At 35.8% G+C, this 14,393-nt stretch overlaps 1 protein-coding gene across 2 annotated transcripts in view; it reads right to left on the bottom strand.

Annotated features, from left to right (window-relative positions):
- IFIH1 (interferon induced with helicase C domain 1) overlaps nt 1–14,393 on the bottom strand; it is a 29,364-nt gene that overhangs the window by 937 nt on the left and 14,034 nt on the right. For both annotated transcript variants that reach the window (XM_009924178.2, XM_009924179.2), the window contains 11 exons: nt 13,814–14,034; nt 12,739–12,949; nt 9,442–9,659; nt 7,795–7,911; nt 7,181–7,304; nt 6,855–7,091; nt 4,525–4,781; nt 2,903–3,052; nt 2,145–2,306; nt 1,627–1,817; nt 88–181 (listed from right to left, as the gene is read on the bottom strand). In XM_009924178.2, the coding sequence (XP_009922480.2) occupies nt 88–181; nt 1,627–1,817; nt 2,145–2,306; nt 2,903–3,052; nt 4,525–4,781; nt 6,855–7,091; nt 7,181–7,304; nt 7,795–7,911; nt 9,442–9,659; nt 12,739–12,949; nt 13,814–14,034 (1,982 nt within the window). The remainder of the gene's footprint in view (nt 1–87; nt 182–1,626; nt 1,818–2,144; nt 2,307–2,902; nt 3,053–4,524; nt 4,782–6,854; nt 7,092–7,180; nt 7,305–7,794; nt 7,912–9,441; nt 9,660–12,738; nt 12,950–13,813; nt 14,035–14,393) is intronic.

Raw genomic sequence — 14,393 nt, forward strand, 5'->3', positions numbered from 1 at the left:
CGTTTCAGATAAAATAGACAAGAACATTAGACAGAAATAAATACAGACAACAACAACATAAAAGTATGAAAATAAGTTGTTCCTCACTTGTCCACAATCTCTACATATAATTTCCCCATTTATCTGGTAATCGGCACGCTTATCTTGCAGTGTCTTATTTTCTCTTGTATGGTAAAGACTTCTGAAAAACAGTCAGACAGCGTGCGTCAGAATACATTGGTCATTCAATGCTACATACAGACTTAAACACACATTGACTACAACTGCTGAAGTCAGATATGAAACCTAAAAGACTGTAAACTCTCTGTTATGCACATTCAGGAGTTGGAGAAATGCAAGGTCATATTTTATGCTCCTAAGTAATGGTGAAATACAGGTGCACTCCATGCCTCCTTTTGTAGCATTTCAGGAGCTGCATCCTCCCTCACACATCTTAAAGTAGGAGCAGCAGGCTCTCTGTTATAATAGGGGATAGATCTAGCTTGGTTTTTTCAGGTGCCACGGAGCTGTCAAAGAAATGATACCTGAAAGTTAGAGGTTTTCTTTTGATTACCTGTAGTCCAACCTTACCCCTTAACAGAATCATTTGGTTCTGACTATGCAGAGCTGCAGAGGATGTGCACATTCTTAGATCGTTTAGTTTAGGGAATACTTGATCTTGAGGGTTACTATTAGCCTGTGCAGAGGGGCTATAAGAATTATTACCTTGTAGTTTGAATTGACTGATAACATTATGCTGACAAGACAATTTCACAGTAAAAGCAGTTTAATGTTTAGTGCTGCACCTCAGTTTTAATTTTTTCCAACATATGGGTACTAATTTCTCATAACTCTTCAAAAAGTCTTTACAAATTATACCAGTGATATGTCTCAAAGAAACGAGAACTAGGGAGGGCAGTAACTTGGTAGGATGGTGTCTGTTACATAATTAACAAAGCATGACTGATCTGTAAGGTACAATACCCATTACAAATTTAATGTAGTAAGCAAATGCAACTGAAGTTGAATTAAAACATTTTCTTGGACTCTTAATTTCCATTATAAGTGGGAAAAGAAAGTAACCTCCTGCCACCATGGCACTGAAAAGTTAAACACAGTTTAAAATAAATGTTTACTAAACTAGACGGCATCTCTTGCCATAAAGATTAAGCAGGAACAAGAACACTGGGAGAACTAAAAGGGGTGTGTCATCAGTATGAACATCCTCTAAATACACAATTATCAATGCACAGCTCATGGCCAATATGTTGTCTGAGTCACTGGTCATAGCCAAACTCTTATCCTGGGTCTGTTACTGGTGTAAGTATGTGGGTAACTGATATTCATCTTTGGTTACAGTTACACTGTGGAATACATACTGTATTAATAAGTGACCTAGTTAATATTACTGCAGAAGCTGTACCTTTTTCCAAAGTTTCAAACTCTGGTCACCTTGAAATCAGGGGTAAGAATCAACATTTCCTTCAAACTCATTAACTGTAAACTCCATAGAGCCTAGGACTTAACAAGATTGGAATAAGCTTTTTTTTCCTCGCAGGGCCTAGAGGGTTACAGGCCCTGTACAACCCTGCTGAAAAGAAAATCTGTTTCTACCTGAAAGAGATAAAGTAGTTCATAAACACTTACTGGAAATCTTTTTTCACACTGACATGATGCATGTTTTCAATAACCTGTATGTCTTCTCCAGAACATACCAGCTTGTGGCAATTTTTGCATAAGAATGTTATTAGTGAAGGATTTTTGTTGTATGTCTTGCGCTGATCTCTCTTTGCCTTCATTTGTTTTTCCACTATACTTTGCAACTGGAAATTCTGAATCTAGAAATAGATCAGCAAGAGCACTGTAACATTCTGGTGGAATGACAGTAATAGTTTTCTTTTTCAGTTATTTTACTGAATTCACTGACAACATGGCTTCCAGTCAATTTTCCCGACTTATGTGTTTCCCCCCCTACCAATAGAAAAGCAGACTTTTCTAAAGGCCCAGAAAACATGGATTATAAATCAAATATTGGCAGAAGGATTCAAGGCCATATGTAGTAACTAATATTATTTTAAGTTTCCCTCCCCTAAGTAGATTTCAAATAGAAAGTATTTCTTACAATTTCTTTCTTTAAAGAGAAAGTACAGAGTTGCAGTAAATACCTTATTTAAATACTCTTCCTGTGACATCTTTTGGACACGCTGAATGGCCTTATACATCATTTTCTCACGGAAAATATTAACATCTTCGCGTTCAACAGCTCCTGAGCCACTCGAAGCCACAAGTGCATAGGTGCTCTCATCAGCTCGAGCTCGACCACGAGCCTACAATTTGCAAGGAATACAACATAAAGAGCACAGTGTTCCTACAACACTGCACAACATTTTTTCTGAGTTTTGTAATGGAAGACATGTACTGTTCCTTATGCAGTGTCCCCACAGAGCATTTTTTTTCCACTTACCTGTGAAAATAGTACTCAGGAGATTTGTGGTTAGCACAATATCTTCAAAGCAGAAACTGTATTTTGCCACCAAAAAATAAGCATGCTTTTAAATATTAAATATATAACTATTTGTGTTCACAAATTAAGTGAGAAGATGGACAAACTGGTATTCTGATATGCAATTATCTCTTTTTAGCTGTTGGTGGTACAAATGTCTTTTATATCAACCAGTCTGCTAAAGGGCTTACTGTTTGTATAGAGCTTTAAATGGATGTTACACCATTACACATGGAGGCAAATTTTATATTGCATGCCAACTGAGGATGGCAACTGGAAATGAACATTGTTGCAAGAACATTTTGTCTTTTAGCATGCAAGTATTTCAAAATTATCTCCAAACCCTAGGTATATGATTTACCATTTGCATATTCCAAACAGAAAAGCACTTTTAAAAATATGTATGCAGTAAACTCATACCTGCACCATAGCAATTTCATTGGTGACGAGGCCATAGCGAATAACGATGTTACATTCTTTGATGTCTAGGCCTTCCTCAGCTACAGTAGTAGCAATAAGTAAATTTACATTTCCACTTCGGAATTTATCAATAACTTCCCTTTGCTCATTCTGTAAATTAACAAAAATCAGTACATTAGCTTTCAGTATTAGTTTCTGTCATTAGTTTCTTCTAATTAAGAGGTTTAAGAAATTATAGTCAAATCATTTCAGAATGGAGTGCCAAACATCAAGTGGCTTAACAACTGCATTTAAGCATCTTTCAGGATCACAAACAAGGAGTTCCTATTGAATATAATAGGTGTTCAGCACCTTTTTTGAGGGGGGGAGGGAGCCAAAGCCAATCTTAAGGTAACTGAGCTTGGAACTTTGCAGCCAATTTCATAGACGCTAGGAGTTTTTATAATATAGTTGTTCTATCATTTTCAAATTCTTTAAGTAGTTATTCAGAGGTTCTGGATTTCTACCATTTCAGTAATTTCAGCTGAAAGTATAGACTTCAGCACTTCCAAGTCAAGTTCCAAAGCAGTTAAAATTCCCCATAATAAATGGGGACCATAATTTTGGTGATCTGGGGAGCACCAAAAAGCACAGCAATAATATATTTAAAAAATAAAGCATCCAAAACACGGACTTCTGAATTAGCTGGATATTTCAAACAAACTTGAGCAGAGGGACAGAAACTTCCTATTTTCTATATTCAGTTTCAAAATGCAGAGGCTATTGTTTTGTTTGTGCAATGTGGTGTACAGATTAAATACCAAATTTTCATAGAACACAAGCAACATTGAGGGAACAATTCCTAACTTTATTTTGAAACTGAGAGCAGCTGAAGGAAATGGACTCTGCCCAGCAGTAAACCACACCACTTCTGCTTAAATGCTGAAGTGGCAATTTTATGGGGAGTGAAAAGCAGATTAGAAGAGAGGTTTTAGGATACTGAAGCACTTTGTTTTGAAAATTTTTAATTTGGAGGTATAAATCATCAGAGAGATGTTGTGTATGAAGTCAACACAATGGTATGAGACAGACTCTTGAGCGATCAATTGTGGTATTTTCATTGCGAATTTTGGCAAATTCTCTTTCAATGATTATGCGTCACTGTGAAGCATGCATATAATTGGTATAAGTTGATTAAGCAATGACATCAGAAAAAAGACAGGCATAATCAACATTGCAATTTTATTTTTCAATTCGGCAACTAAAATATAATTTGAATTACTGTTGTCCTGATAAGTATAAACTCATTTAACCATCACATTTTTGCTATTGCCATTTTGTTCCTTTTTCTTCCTATGCCTCACTATAACTTGTGTCCCTTTTGACTACATAGTCCTCTAGGAAATGGCTGCCTGTTACTCCTATTGCCATAGAATCCAAAGCTAAAAAAGCTTGTTTCTTGTGGAAATAAAATTATTCTGACACTGTTATTCACCTAACCTGCAGCTTATGAAGGTAAGTTGCTGGCAGGTATGAAACCAGACCTCTGAGCTCCAAACTTCAGTTCGTTGTTCTAGTGCTGAAACAAGCTGTTTTCTTAAATGATGTACAAGATTTTAATGCTGTAGTGCATAGTTCTGTACCTGAGTCATGGGTTTAATTTCACTGTTATGTCCAGCACCGATAAGATAATGGGCCTTAATTCCCACTTCTTCAAATTTTGGGTTATCCTTAATCCACTGGAATAAAGCAAAGGCACTTAGCCGAGTCTTTGTGAAAATAATTCCTCTAGGTTCTTCAGTCTTCGTGAACTCCTCCATTAAAGTGTTTCGCAACTGTATTAGCTTCTCATTTTCATATTCTGGCTTTCTAGCCAACTCTTTCAGCTGTTTCTTTTTTGCTTTAAAAATAGCAGATGTAAATTAAGAGAAAGTAACCATGTAAAATAACAGCTCTAGAAAAAAAAACCCAAAGTGAAGAGCAGCTTTCTATATAATTCTCCCAGCATGGCTAATTCACATCCAGTTTGAAGAGCTGTGGCATAGCACTTATTTTTCAAGTGAGTTTATATTCATTAAAAACACACTAATCAATCAAAATAAATCACCATTAACTTTTTAACACACACTTTGCCTATATTTCAAGGGGAGAATAAGCAAAAGAAAAAAACTGTATACACACCAGAAGTGGTACAGAGTTAAGTGCACTATATTAAAGAGCTAAATCACAGCTTATAGTATTTGCAAAACAGTTTTAAAACAATGGAAAAAGTCTGACAAGGAGAAACAGATTAATATGCACAGCCCTCAGAGCTGATAATGTTTTTATAAATTTAGACATAAATTGTCCTTGGGGCATTCATTAAAGTAGGAAACCTCACTAGCAACATGCAATGTAATAGACACCAGGATGGGCGCATTGTTATCAGTATCGCAACTTTTAAAGACATTTCCATACACTCAGTGAAATGTTAAATGAATGACTCTCTTTGACAAGCACTATTGACCCCGACCAGGGAGGATTCCTCATGTGTTTTAATTTTTTTAAAAAATTCTAATATTTAAAAGCCTACACCATTGTCAGATGATCGTTCAAACACAATAATAACACTTTAAGGTGCAGGCCTTGTGTGTTAAGATATTACAGTCACTCTGATGTCATTACCCTGTGCAGATTATTGCACTGCACCTTGTCCAATGCAATGGTAGTCAATGTATCACAAAATACTACACCACTTAGGCAGTGGCTTTCTGACTACAGTCTTATTCATATTTTAGAATGTAATCATATACAAATACATACAAAAAGTAGGTAGCTGTAACAAACTCCCATAATTTCCCCCCTTAGTTAAACCTGCACTAAGGGCTGCAGTGAGTTAATCACCCAAAGATGAACTCCACTCTTAAAAGCTGGAAGAGAAATTTTAGATTTTCTTCCATTACTCCTGGCACCTTCAGTGGTAAAATCAAAACAAATTGGAATAGAATTTATTTTTCACTATCAGGTTGTTTGCTTTCATTTCCACAGGTAAATGAAGTTCTATCTAGACAACTAAGTTTCATTTTTTAGTTAGTTTAACTTTTTGGTTCTCAGCAACAGCTCAATACTGAAGTTCTAAATAAGGGGGCATAAAGAGAGGTATGAAGAGTCATTAAAAAACACAATGACATTATCTAACCTAATCTATTTTTCGAAAAGTTTTTTAACGTTTCCTGAATTTCTTAATGATGGCATTCTAAATTTCTAGTTCATAGGATACATGAAGTTGGGATACATGCTGCAGTACAATCTATTTTCTTTTGCACTGCCCAGGAGCCATAGGCAATAGGAGCAAACTTGTCTACCTCTTCCTCATTGTAAAGGCAGTAAGGGGAAAAAAGAGGCAAAAAAGATTACTGTGTCAAGAACTGAATGAATCCTAGTTCCAAGGTGAATGATCTGAAAAAAGGCAACTAACTTTGGTGTTTGCAATTTAATCCTCTGTTTAATTCTCTTGCTAATTGCTTTTTACCAGAAACTTACTCAGGGTCATCACTCCCACCTCATAGTATATACATAAACAAACTTTGGTAGAAAGAGTTGGTTAAAAACCTGTCATTTCATTACTTTTGTATTCCATTTGCTCAACTTTTTGCCCCTCAAGAGTGTCTACTGGAATACATACTCTATGCATCTATCAGAGTGTACTCAGCAACACTTCATTGCAGAAAAGCAGAGAACAGTTTTTACTTACTATCAGCAAAAAGAAAGTGCCCTTGGGCCAAAGCTGAAGAACTTGTACTACATGTTGGGATGTGATCACACTATGATGTTTAATGTACTCCACACTGTATGAACTGGGACATCCAGATACTGTCATAATAAATAACATGGCAATCTCTAGGATGTAATAATTAATGGACCCATGCAAATCATGTTAATGCATAATCTATGGATTTCAAATATTAAATATCACAATGGCTTTCAAACTTACCATGAAATAAAGCTATTAGAAATTCATCTGTTTCATCCTGTTTTGATACTGCTGGTTCATCATCATCATCATCATCATCACTCCTTACTGTCTTCTTACTTTTCTCCTCCTTATAAAAGTTATTTAGGTGATTGTACGCATCCACCATTCGGATGGTGTCATTTATCTGGAGAGCATCATTGTATTTCTTCAAGTGTTCTGCACACACACGTTCCTTGCGTTTTTCTTCTTTTGCAGCTAAAAGTGAACAAAAAATACAAAAACGTGCCTGTGTATAGAATGACTCAAAGAAATCCAAAGCTGGGATATTTTTGCTATGCAGTTACCTCTTCTCTCTTCTCTAATCACCCACTGTTCATATGGCTGAGTTCCAAACTCAGATTTTGGATGGAGCTGGCAATAGTTTTGAATGTCTGTCATGATCTCAGTAATTCTCTCTCTAAATGGATCCTAGAAATAAATTGATTACCAAAGTAAGCAAGCATTATCTGGCAACAAAAACATTGGCTAGTACTACACTGAGTAATTTTTTTAAAACATTAAACCTTACATTAAAAAACAAGTAAGGTTGCTAAGTGCATTTAGAATTATGGAAATAAATAGTTCAGAATATTACAAAAATTACACTGTGAAATTACACTGTATTTTTTTAGTGAATATAATGTCACTCCAATACAAACATTTCAATTATGGATCAGAAGATCTTTTGACCAGATACCTCAAAAATATAACTCATGTAATTAAAAATTTAGTTCTATTTGACTTTACTGGTACTTTCTATACAGAGGTAAGCAGCAGATAAATACACACATATTCAAATTAGCACTACAGATCACAATAAACCTATAGAAAAAGAGCATTAGCTATAAGTTTTTGATACCGTACAACACACTTTCAAGGGCAATATAACTTTAACACTCATTTGTCTGAAAAAACATACCCTTCTTTTGTCATCTGCAATCACAGTCTTCTTATATGGTTCCTTCACCTGATTTTTCAATTGGGAGGCATGCTCTTCAACAGTCATGATTCTACATGCATCAAGATTGGCACAGATCTGGGAGAAAACAAAATGTTATTTCTTTTAACATTTAATGAGTTATTCCACATGAAAACTGAATGCAACAGAGCTTCTCATTTAGATATTGGGTTTTATATAACTTTATTTTCTTCCTACAAAAATTGGATACAGACACTATCAGCATAAGAACGGCCAAGTCTTTGAAAAGCATTTGAAAAGCTGAACAAGTTATTTTTAGGCCAGAAGTGATCCTTGCACTCAGGAAAAAACTTGTAGATCAGCCTGCAAAACCGGTATTTTGAGAAGGAAAATATACCATCAATACTTTGGAAGAGTAGATTTTGGAGCACAAAACAAATAAACAAAAACAATGGTGAAATAGAAAAAAAGAAAATAAATGTTAGGGAATAATTATAAAAGTAAGAGCTGGTCATGAGAGTAGAAAGTAGTTTGAAATTATCTTTCGTGGAACAGGAAGAAAAAGACAAAATTTCTGTGCTAACTGCACAACTGAACTGGACTTTTCTGCTTTTGATCTCTTCCGAGAAGAAAATATGTACATTTCTGTCACTAAGTCTAAAGTAATAAGGGAAAACCTTAAAATTTTTATGAGCAGAGAAAACAGGAAAGGAAAGTCTGGCAGGCAACCTTTTTAATGTCTTCAGCAGTAGTTATCTATTTGAGCTTGCATATTCGGATTACATTTCTTTAGATACAAAATCCAGCATCCTATCATTAAGATTTCAGAGCTGATGAAAAGGAATTCTCTGCTTTTTCCATTGCCAGAAAGTTTTTTGTCTTAAAATACCTCGCAATTCTATCTACTTCAATCAGCTTAAAAGCTTTTTGCAGGCCTCACCTATTCAATATTGCAGTCTGTTCTTGTGCAATTTGCTAGTCAGGAGTTTTCACTCGAGTACTGGGCTAAATTCTACTTTTGTATTACTAATGTAAATCCATGGAATTTCAAGTAAAACAGAGGGTTTTTAAATATAAAATTTAACCAATTATCTCCAGTCAGGTGTTTATGCAACACTCCCCTCTCAATGAGTAAGTCTAACAGCTACATTTGTAAGCTACCTGTACCTCACAAGTGGTTTCTGCTGGTTTAAGTATTGCACTTTGTTTTTCACTTTCTTGGATCCACACAAAAGCCCAGCTTAGTCACTCTAGAAATACAGATATAAAATACTGTGATCTCTCTAGGATTTAGGAATACACAGTGAACTCTAATCCATCAATGGAAAAATAAGACTTTTATTAACTATAAAACCTCACTATTTTGTGGATTTCTTGCTTCTGATCTTAAGAATTTTTTTCAAGTGAGGCAATCTTTTAAATTCCCTTTTCAGTAATCCTACTTCCCTGTAAAGTAACCTTTACTTGTATATGGATTTCCATTGATTTGTAGTGGGTCAATTTGCTGAACGGCTGTGAGCTGAACTCCCATGTACACATGAAAAAAAAAAACCAGGTTATATATTTGGAGCCTAACACTGACTTGAAAAGTTTTACTTGAACAAGACAATATACCTTTAATGGTTTGCAAGTGTGAGGGATACTTACTTTCAGAATATGTTCTTCAGCTTTTGAGTAGGATGTTGCACCTCCTACACCAGGTGAGGCTGTAAGTCCCAGAATCTGAGGCTGTGGGATCAGTGGTTTGTTTTCTTTTGCCAGCTTCCTGTTCTTCATCTTTTCTTTTAAGTAACGTCGCATTATATTGTTGTAGACACCTTCCTTTTGAGTGTGATGACACTCATCGATAATGATGAGTGAAAAATCTGGGAAAAAAAAGGACCCCTAAAATTATTAATTTTCTTTCAACTGTAGAATTTATGCGACTAAATCTTCTTACAGGTAAGGACACTGTGGAAGAGAACTCATCAGTTTGTCTGAGCCCTAACATATTGGGAAATTTGTAGTGCTGGAGGAAGGCATGGATGAAAGCTGTATATATTTAATGGACTTTGCAATCTTTGCTGCACTCTTGATGTGTCAAGTAGTTTTACATTTCACGTAATGTAAAAAGCTTTTCTATTTTTGCAAAACCAGTCTGATGGTATAAAGAATTTCAGAGAGGTATTTTTAATAAGCAGTGGTAAGAACATATCATAGTTTAACTCAATCCTATCTTTTCTATCCATAACTGTATCTGACAAACTATTTGTTTGTTTCTGAGAAGATACAGAAAATGTTAGAAGCCTTTCAGACATTCTAGAAAGGCCTGTCCTGACCAAAATATACTTCCATTTTATAGCAACACAGAGATTTCCTCCCTATTCCTGTCCAATTAAAAGATTTGTATTACTTTATGGATGTGTCATTGGAAAGAATAAACAGATGGTGGGAGCAGTACCAATCATCTCTCTTTTGTAGCGGAGGAAAGTGATGAAGATTCAGACAGGTATTATGTACTTTTTAGTCAGATCATATTTACATGCAACAAGTAAAGTACTATACAATAAGGAAAATTAAGATTATTTTTTGTTCTAAATTTCTTACAAACATAGAAAACATCTATTGGCATATGCAGCCAGTGACATATATTTCAAGGTTGTGATTTGAAAGACTTATGAACATTTCTCTGTTTCTTTAACAGCAAAACTGGTTTACGGAGCTCCAGCTCTTCCTGGAGCTGGCCAATAACTCTCTAATTCGACATTGTTTCCTACAATTGGACAAATGTTTGTGGAAATAACTGTAAAGCAGATTACTGAAATGATCAGGGTGAAACTCTTTTTTTCCTTCTTTTTTTTTTTTTAACCTGGACAATTCCATGGTCTTGTTTACACATTAGCTTGCTCAAATTCTTGCATCACTACAAATGAGTTTGCAAGAACTGACAGCAGAAGCTGGAAACTAACACAGAGCTAGAACATTCTCAGCTGGCCTTTCTGCCAGAGAATGTATCATGTAATTTTGTCTTTGAAGAACCTAAAGAAAGGAGGAGACTGAACAAGGGAAATTTTATTTAAAGGCTAAACCAAAGCCTACCACTAGGAAAGCAAACCAGTGCTCCATGTCACTGGGGAAATCTGATTGTCTTCACACAAGTGGTTCAGGAAGCCAGTTTGGACTGATATGGTTTTGAACCTAAATTTCTCTTTATTTCTAAGACTTCTACGCACTGCAAATCTTCAGAAGCAGTGCTGGCAGTTTCTCAGTTATTTTGCCAACATGAAATTACTCCCTTTGATTTTGAACATCATCTCTGTAATGCATACTCCTATCATTACTCAGGAAGAACCTAACCCACCGGAAGAGATATGCTTCTACTAAGGAAGCGATACACAGCTTTTAGAAAGTCCACACAGTGACTTCAGCCCTTTGTAAAGAAGGTAAACATTTGGTAAAACACAATTAAGAGACTCCCCTCCATTTCACTGAGGCTGGAATTCCATGTTACATGTATGCAGACCCCCGTGGAAACAGATGAAAAATGTATGAACAGAAATTAGGAATAAAAAAACTTATAACTAATTAGGATGGTTCATATAGGCTGTGAGTTAACCAAGGCATAGCTGTAAAAATGGAGCTGACTCTGTTCAGGCTTGTTTGGCTTTGGTCCAGCTGAACTTACTAGCACAGGTGTAATAGCAAGGAAACACGTCCCTGTTTGCAGGGCCACCTCAGTTCTGGAAAAAAATACAGCTCCTTATGAAGGAAACTTTGCAAGGTGTGAAACCCATTCAGCAAAACACTTCATTACACAAGCTGGTTGGGACTCAGTCCAGTTCTAATGAGGTCAGCAGTTCCCATAGAAATGTTCAGGTGTCTCTATATGGCATTCCCAAATGATTCAGGTTTGGGAAGGTTTATTAACTTAGGTGCAGTAGAAAGGAAATAAGTATCAGAAAATCTCTGGTACTCTGCCTAGGTTAATAAAAAGGCATTCTGAAGGAAGGGAAGCAATTCTTAAGTACCCAAGTGGCTCTGCACGAGTTAGTTTGGATCAAGCAGTACTCCAGTCAGCACTAGGCACTGATAGACACAGACTGACCCCTCAGGTTTCTCTGCTGTCTCTGTAACACCCAGATAAGTCCTTCTTTTATCTCAGATCCATTATTTTGAATATCATAGCTCTCCCCTCAGCTACATCCTCCCCCATCTAAACAAGAGTTGACTGCATGCAGATAGAGGGAGAAGTTAACATCTCACTGAGGAGGGTCACTGTAGCACAAATCCTGGAGCTGATGTCATGGGCTGTTCCATTATTTGTATGTCACTGGCAGATAATTCCATTTCCTGTCTGATCTCTCATAGATATCTGCCACTTTAGTATTCTGGGCAAACAATTATACCTCATCTCATCTTGTATCTTTTGTTTTCTTCAACTTCATTCATCTGTTGTACGAGACCATTATATCTGCCAAGCCCAGAGAGATAGTTATAAGTAACCGTATCTCTGTACGTTAGCAAAACTGTAAGAGTTTAAATACAACTTTTATAACAGATTGGCTTTTATCTTGTGTTCCATTGTATTTCTCAAACTACCAACTACATCTGAGTTATAATTTTTTTCTCCCCCTGTTTATGGCTTCTATGTGATATAACTCAATGGTCTACCAAGCTTGGAAAGTGGAACCGATACAGCTGCATTTGCACAAAGTTGTGCTTGAGCTAGATAAAATAGCAAGCACAACAAATATTTAATACAAATGAACTGTAAGAGTCTAATTTGGCTTGAAAAAACTGATGCTCATTAACTAAGATCTCTAACTAACTCTCAGCTTGCATTTATAAAACCAGCCAACTGAAAAAACATTAACTACTGAATGTGGCACATGTTTACTCTGCAATTTTCCAGAATAGAGACATACTTTTAGCCCTTCTGTAAAAATTTCAGAATTAAAAACTTGCCTGATAACTGGACACCTTCTTCATCTTCTTTGGCTGCATTTAACAATGAATTCTCAAGGATCTGCGCTGTACTGATGATGACATCATTTCTTCTGACAACTTCAGGAAATGAGATTTTCAGCTGAGAATCGCCACTTAAACCAATAACCTGATACCAACGCTTCAGGAATGGATTAAACTCCTTTCGTAAATGCTGCTCTACCAATGGTACCTGAATAAAAGTTTCCAAAGAATTTAAACCAGAGCATACGTAGGATTAAAAATACATGCCTGTTTGCCAGGAATGTTGTTAGTTGAACATACACTGTGCAAAATATAATCCTTTAAAAAAGCAAACATCCTCTTATTCACTTCAGGGTATGATTAAAAAAACCCCACCAAATGCAAAAAACCAAAACCAAGCATTAAAAATTTCCAAACCAACCCCTCCCCTCCAACGGCTCCTATGAAACCTTTTTGTCCCAAGAACTTTGGCTTAACTGTGCCTTAGAAAGAATAAACAAACCATGCATGCTCTGGCTCTTTAACTGAGCTTAAAACATGGTGTCAATTTTATTCTTATAGGAGGATATGGATATCTTTTATTATTTTAATAAAATTCTTAAATGTATTTCTATATTTTAATATTACAATACAAGATTACTTTATATTATATGTGCTAAAATTAACTGTAAAAATTACAGCAATTATCAGAAAATCTGACAGAATATTCCCTAACTACTGTGAGACTCATTAGGTGGCCTTCATTACCAAATCCAAACACAGAATGTGAAAAATATTTTTGTTTTTTAAAATATGATTTTAGTTCTATTCTCTTTAACATGAAATAATTTTTTCCAATAATGTGGTTATTAGGGGACATCTAAATTTGCACTTGCACTGGGGTAAACTAAAATCATTCATGCTTGCACCATGATGATGGTGCAATGGAGATGACAGTCTAGAGCTGTATGCCTTTAAACATAGCTACATCCGGAGAAGCTGAGAAATGTGTTTATATTCATTTTACAAGTTCTGTATCAACAGTGCACGAGGTTTGAAAAATACTGTTTTTTAAAAAAATGGACCAACATACCTTATTAACAAGTACTATAACTTTTCCGGGCTCTGATGCTCTTTTCTTCTTATCCAAATGATCTTTGGTAATGTAAACAGCCACTCTGGTTTTACCACTGCCTGTAGGGAGACATATTATAATATTCTCCCCATCCAGTGCTGGCTTTGCAACTTCCATCTGGTAATCTCTCAGGATCAGATCTGGCTCAGGTGAAGCTCTGCTCTCCATTTCATCTTCATCTAAGGGTACAAAGAAATATAAGTATCAAACAGGAGGCACAGAATATTTATCAGAATATTGAACAAATGTCAAAGGGAAAAATATTAATTTACTATCAGAAGCATCTTCTGAATAAATAGAAACAGGGCATATTAGCACAGGTAATGCTGCTCTGTGGACCTGTCCAACTCTGGATCACAACTGCTTACATCCAGTCACCAACCAGGGTAGGTGGAATAAGCCACTGTATGTCTTCACCCATCTATGTTGACATGACTATTACTATGTATGAATTCAAATGATACAGTTCAGTAGCACTGGGACCAGCAAAGGTTGTGTTCAGAGCTGCAGTATTTATAATCTAGCCAATCTTATGTGA

This window comes from Haliaeetus albicilla, chromosome 4 (assembly GCF_947461875.1).
Source record: "Haliaeetus albicilla chromosome 4, bHalAlb1.1, whole genome shotgun sequence".
Lineage (NCBI taxonomy): Eukaryota > Metazoa > Chordata > Aves > Accipitriformes > Accipitridae > Haliaeetus > Haliaeetus albicilla.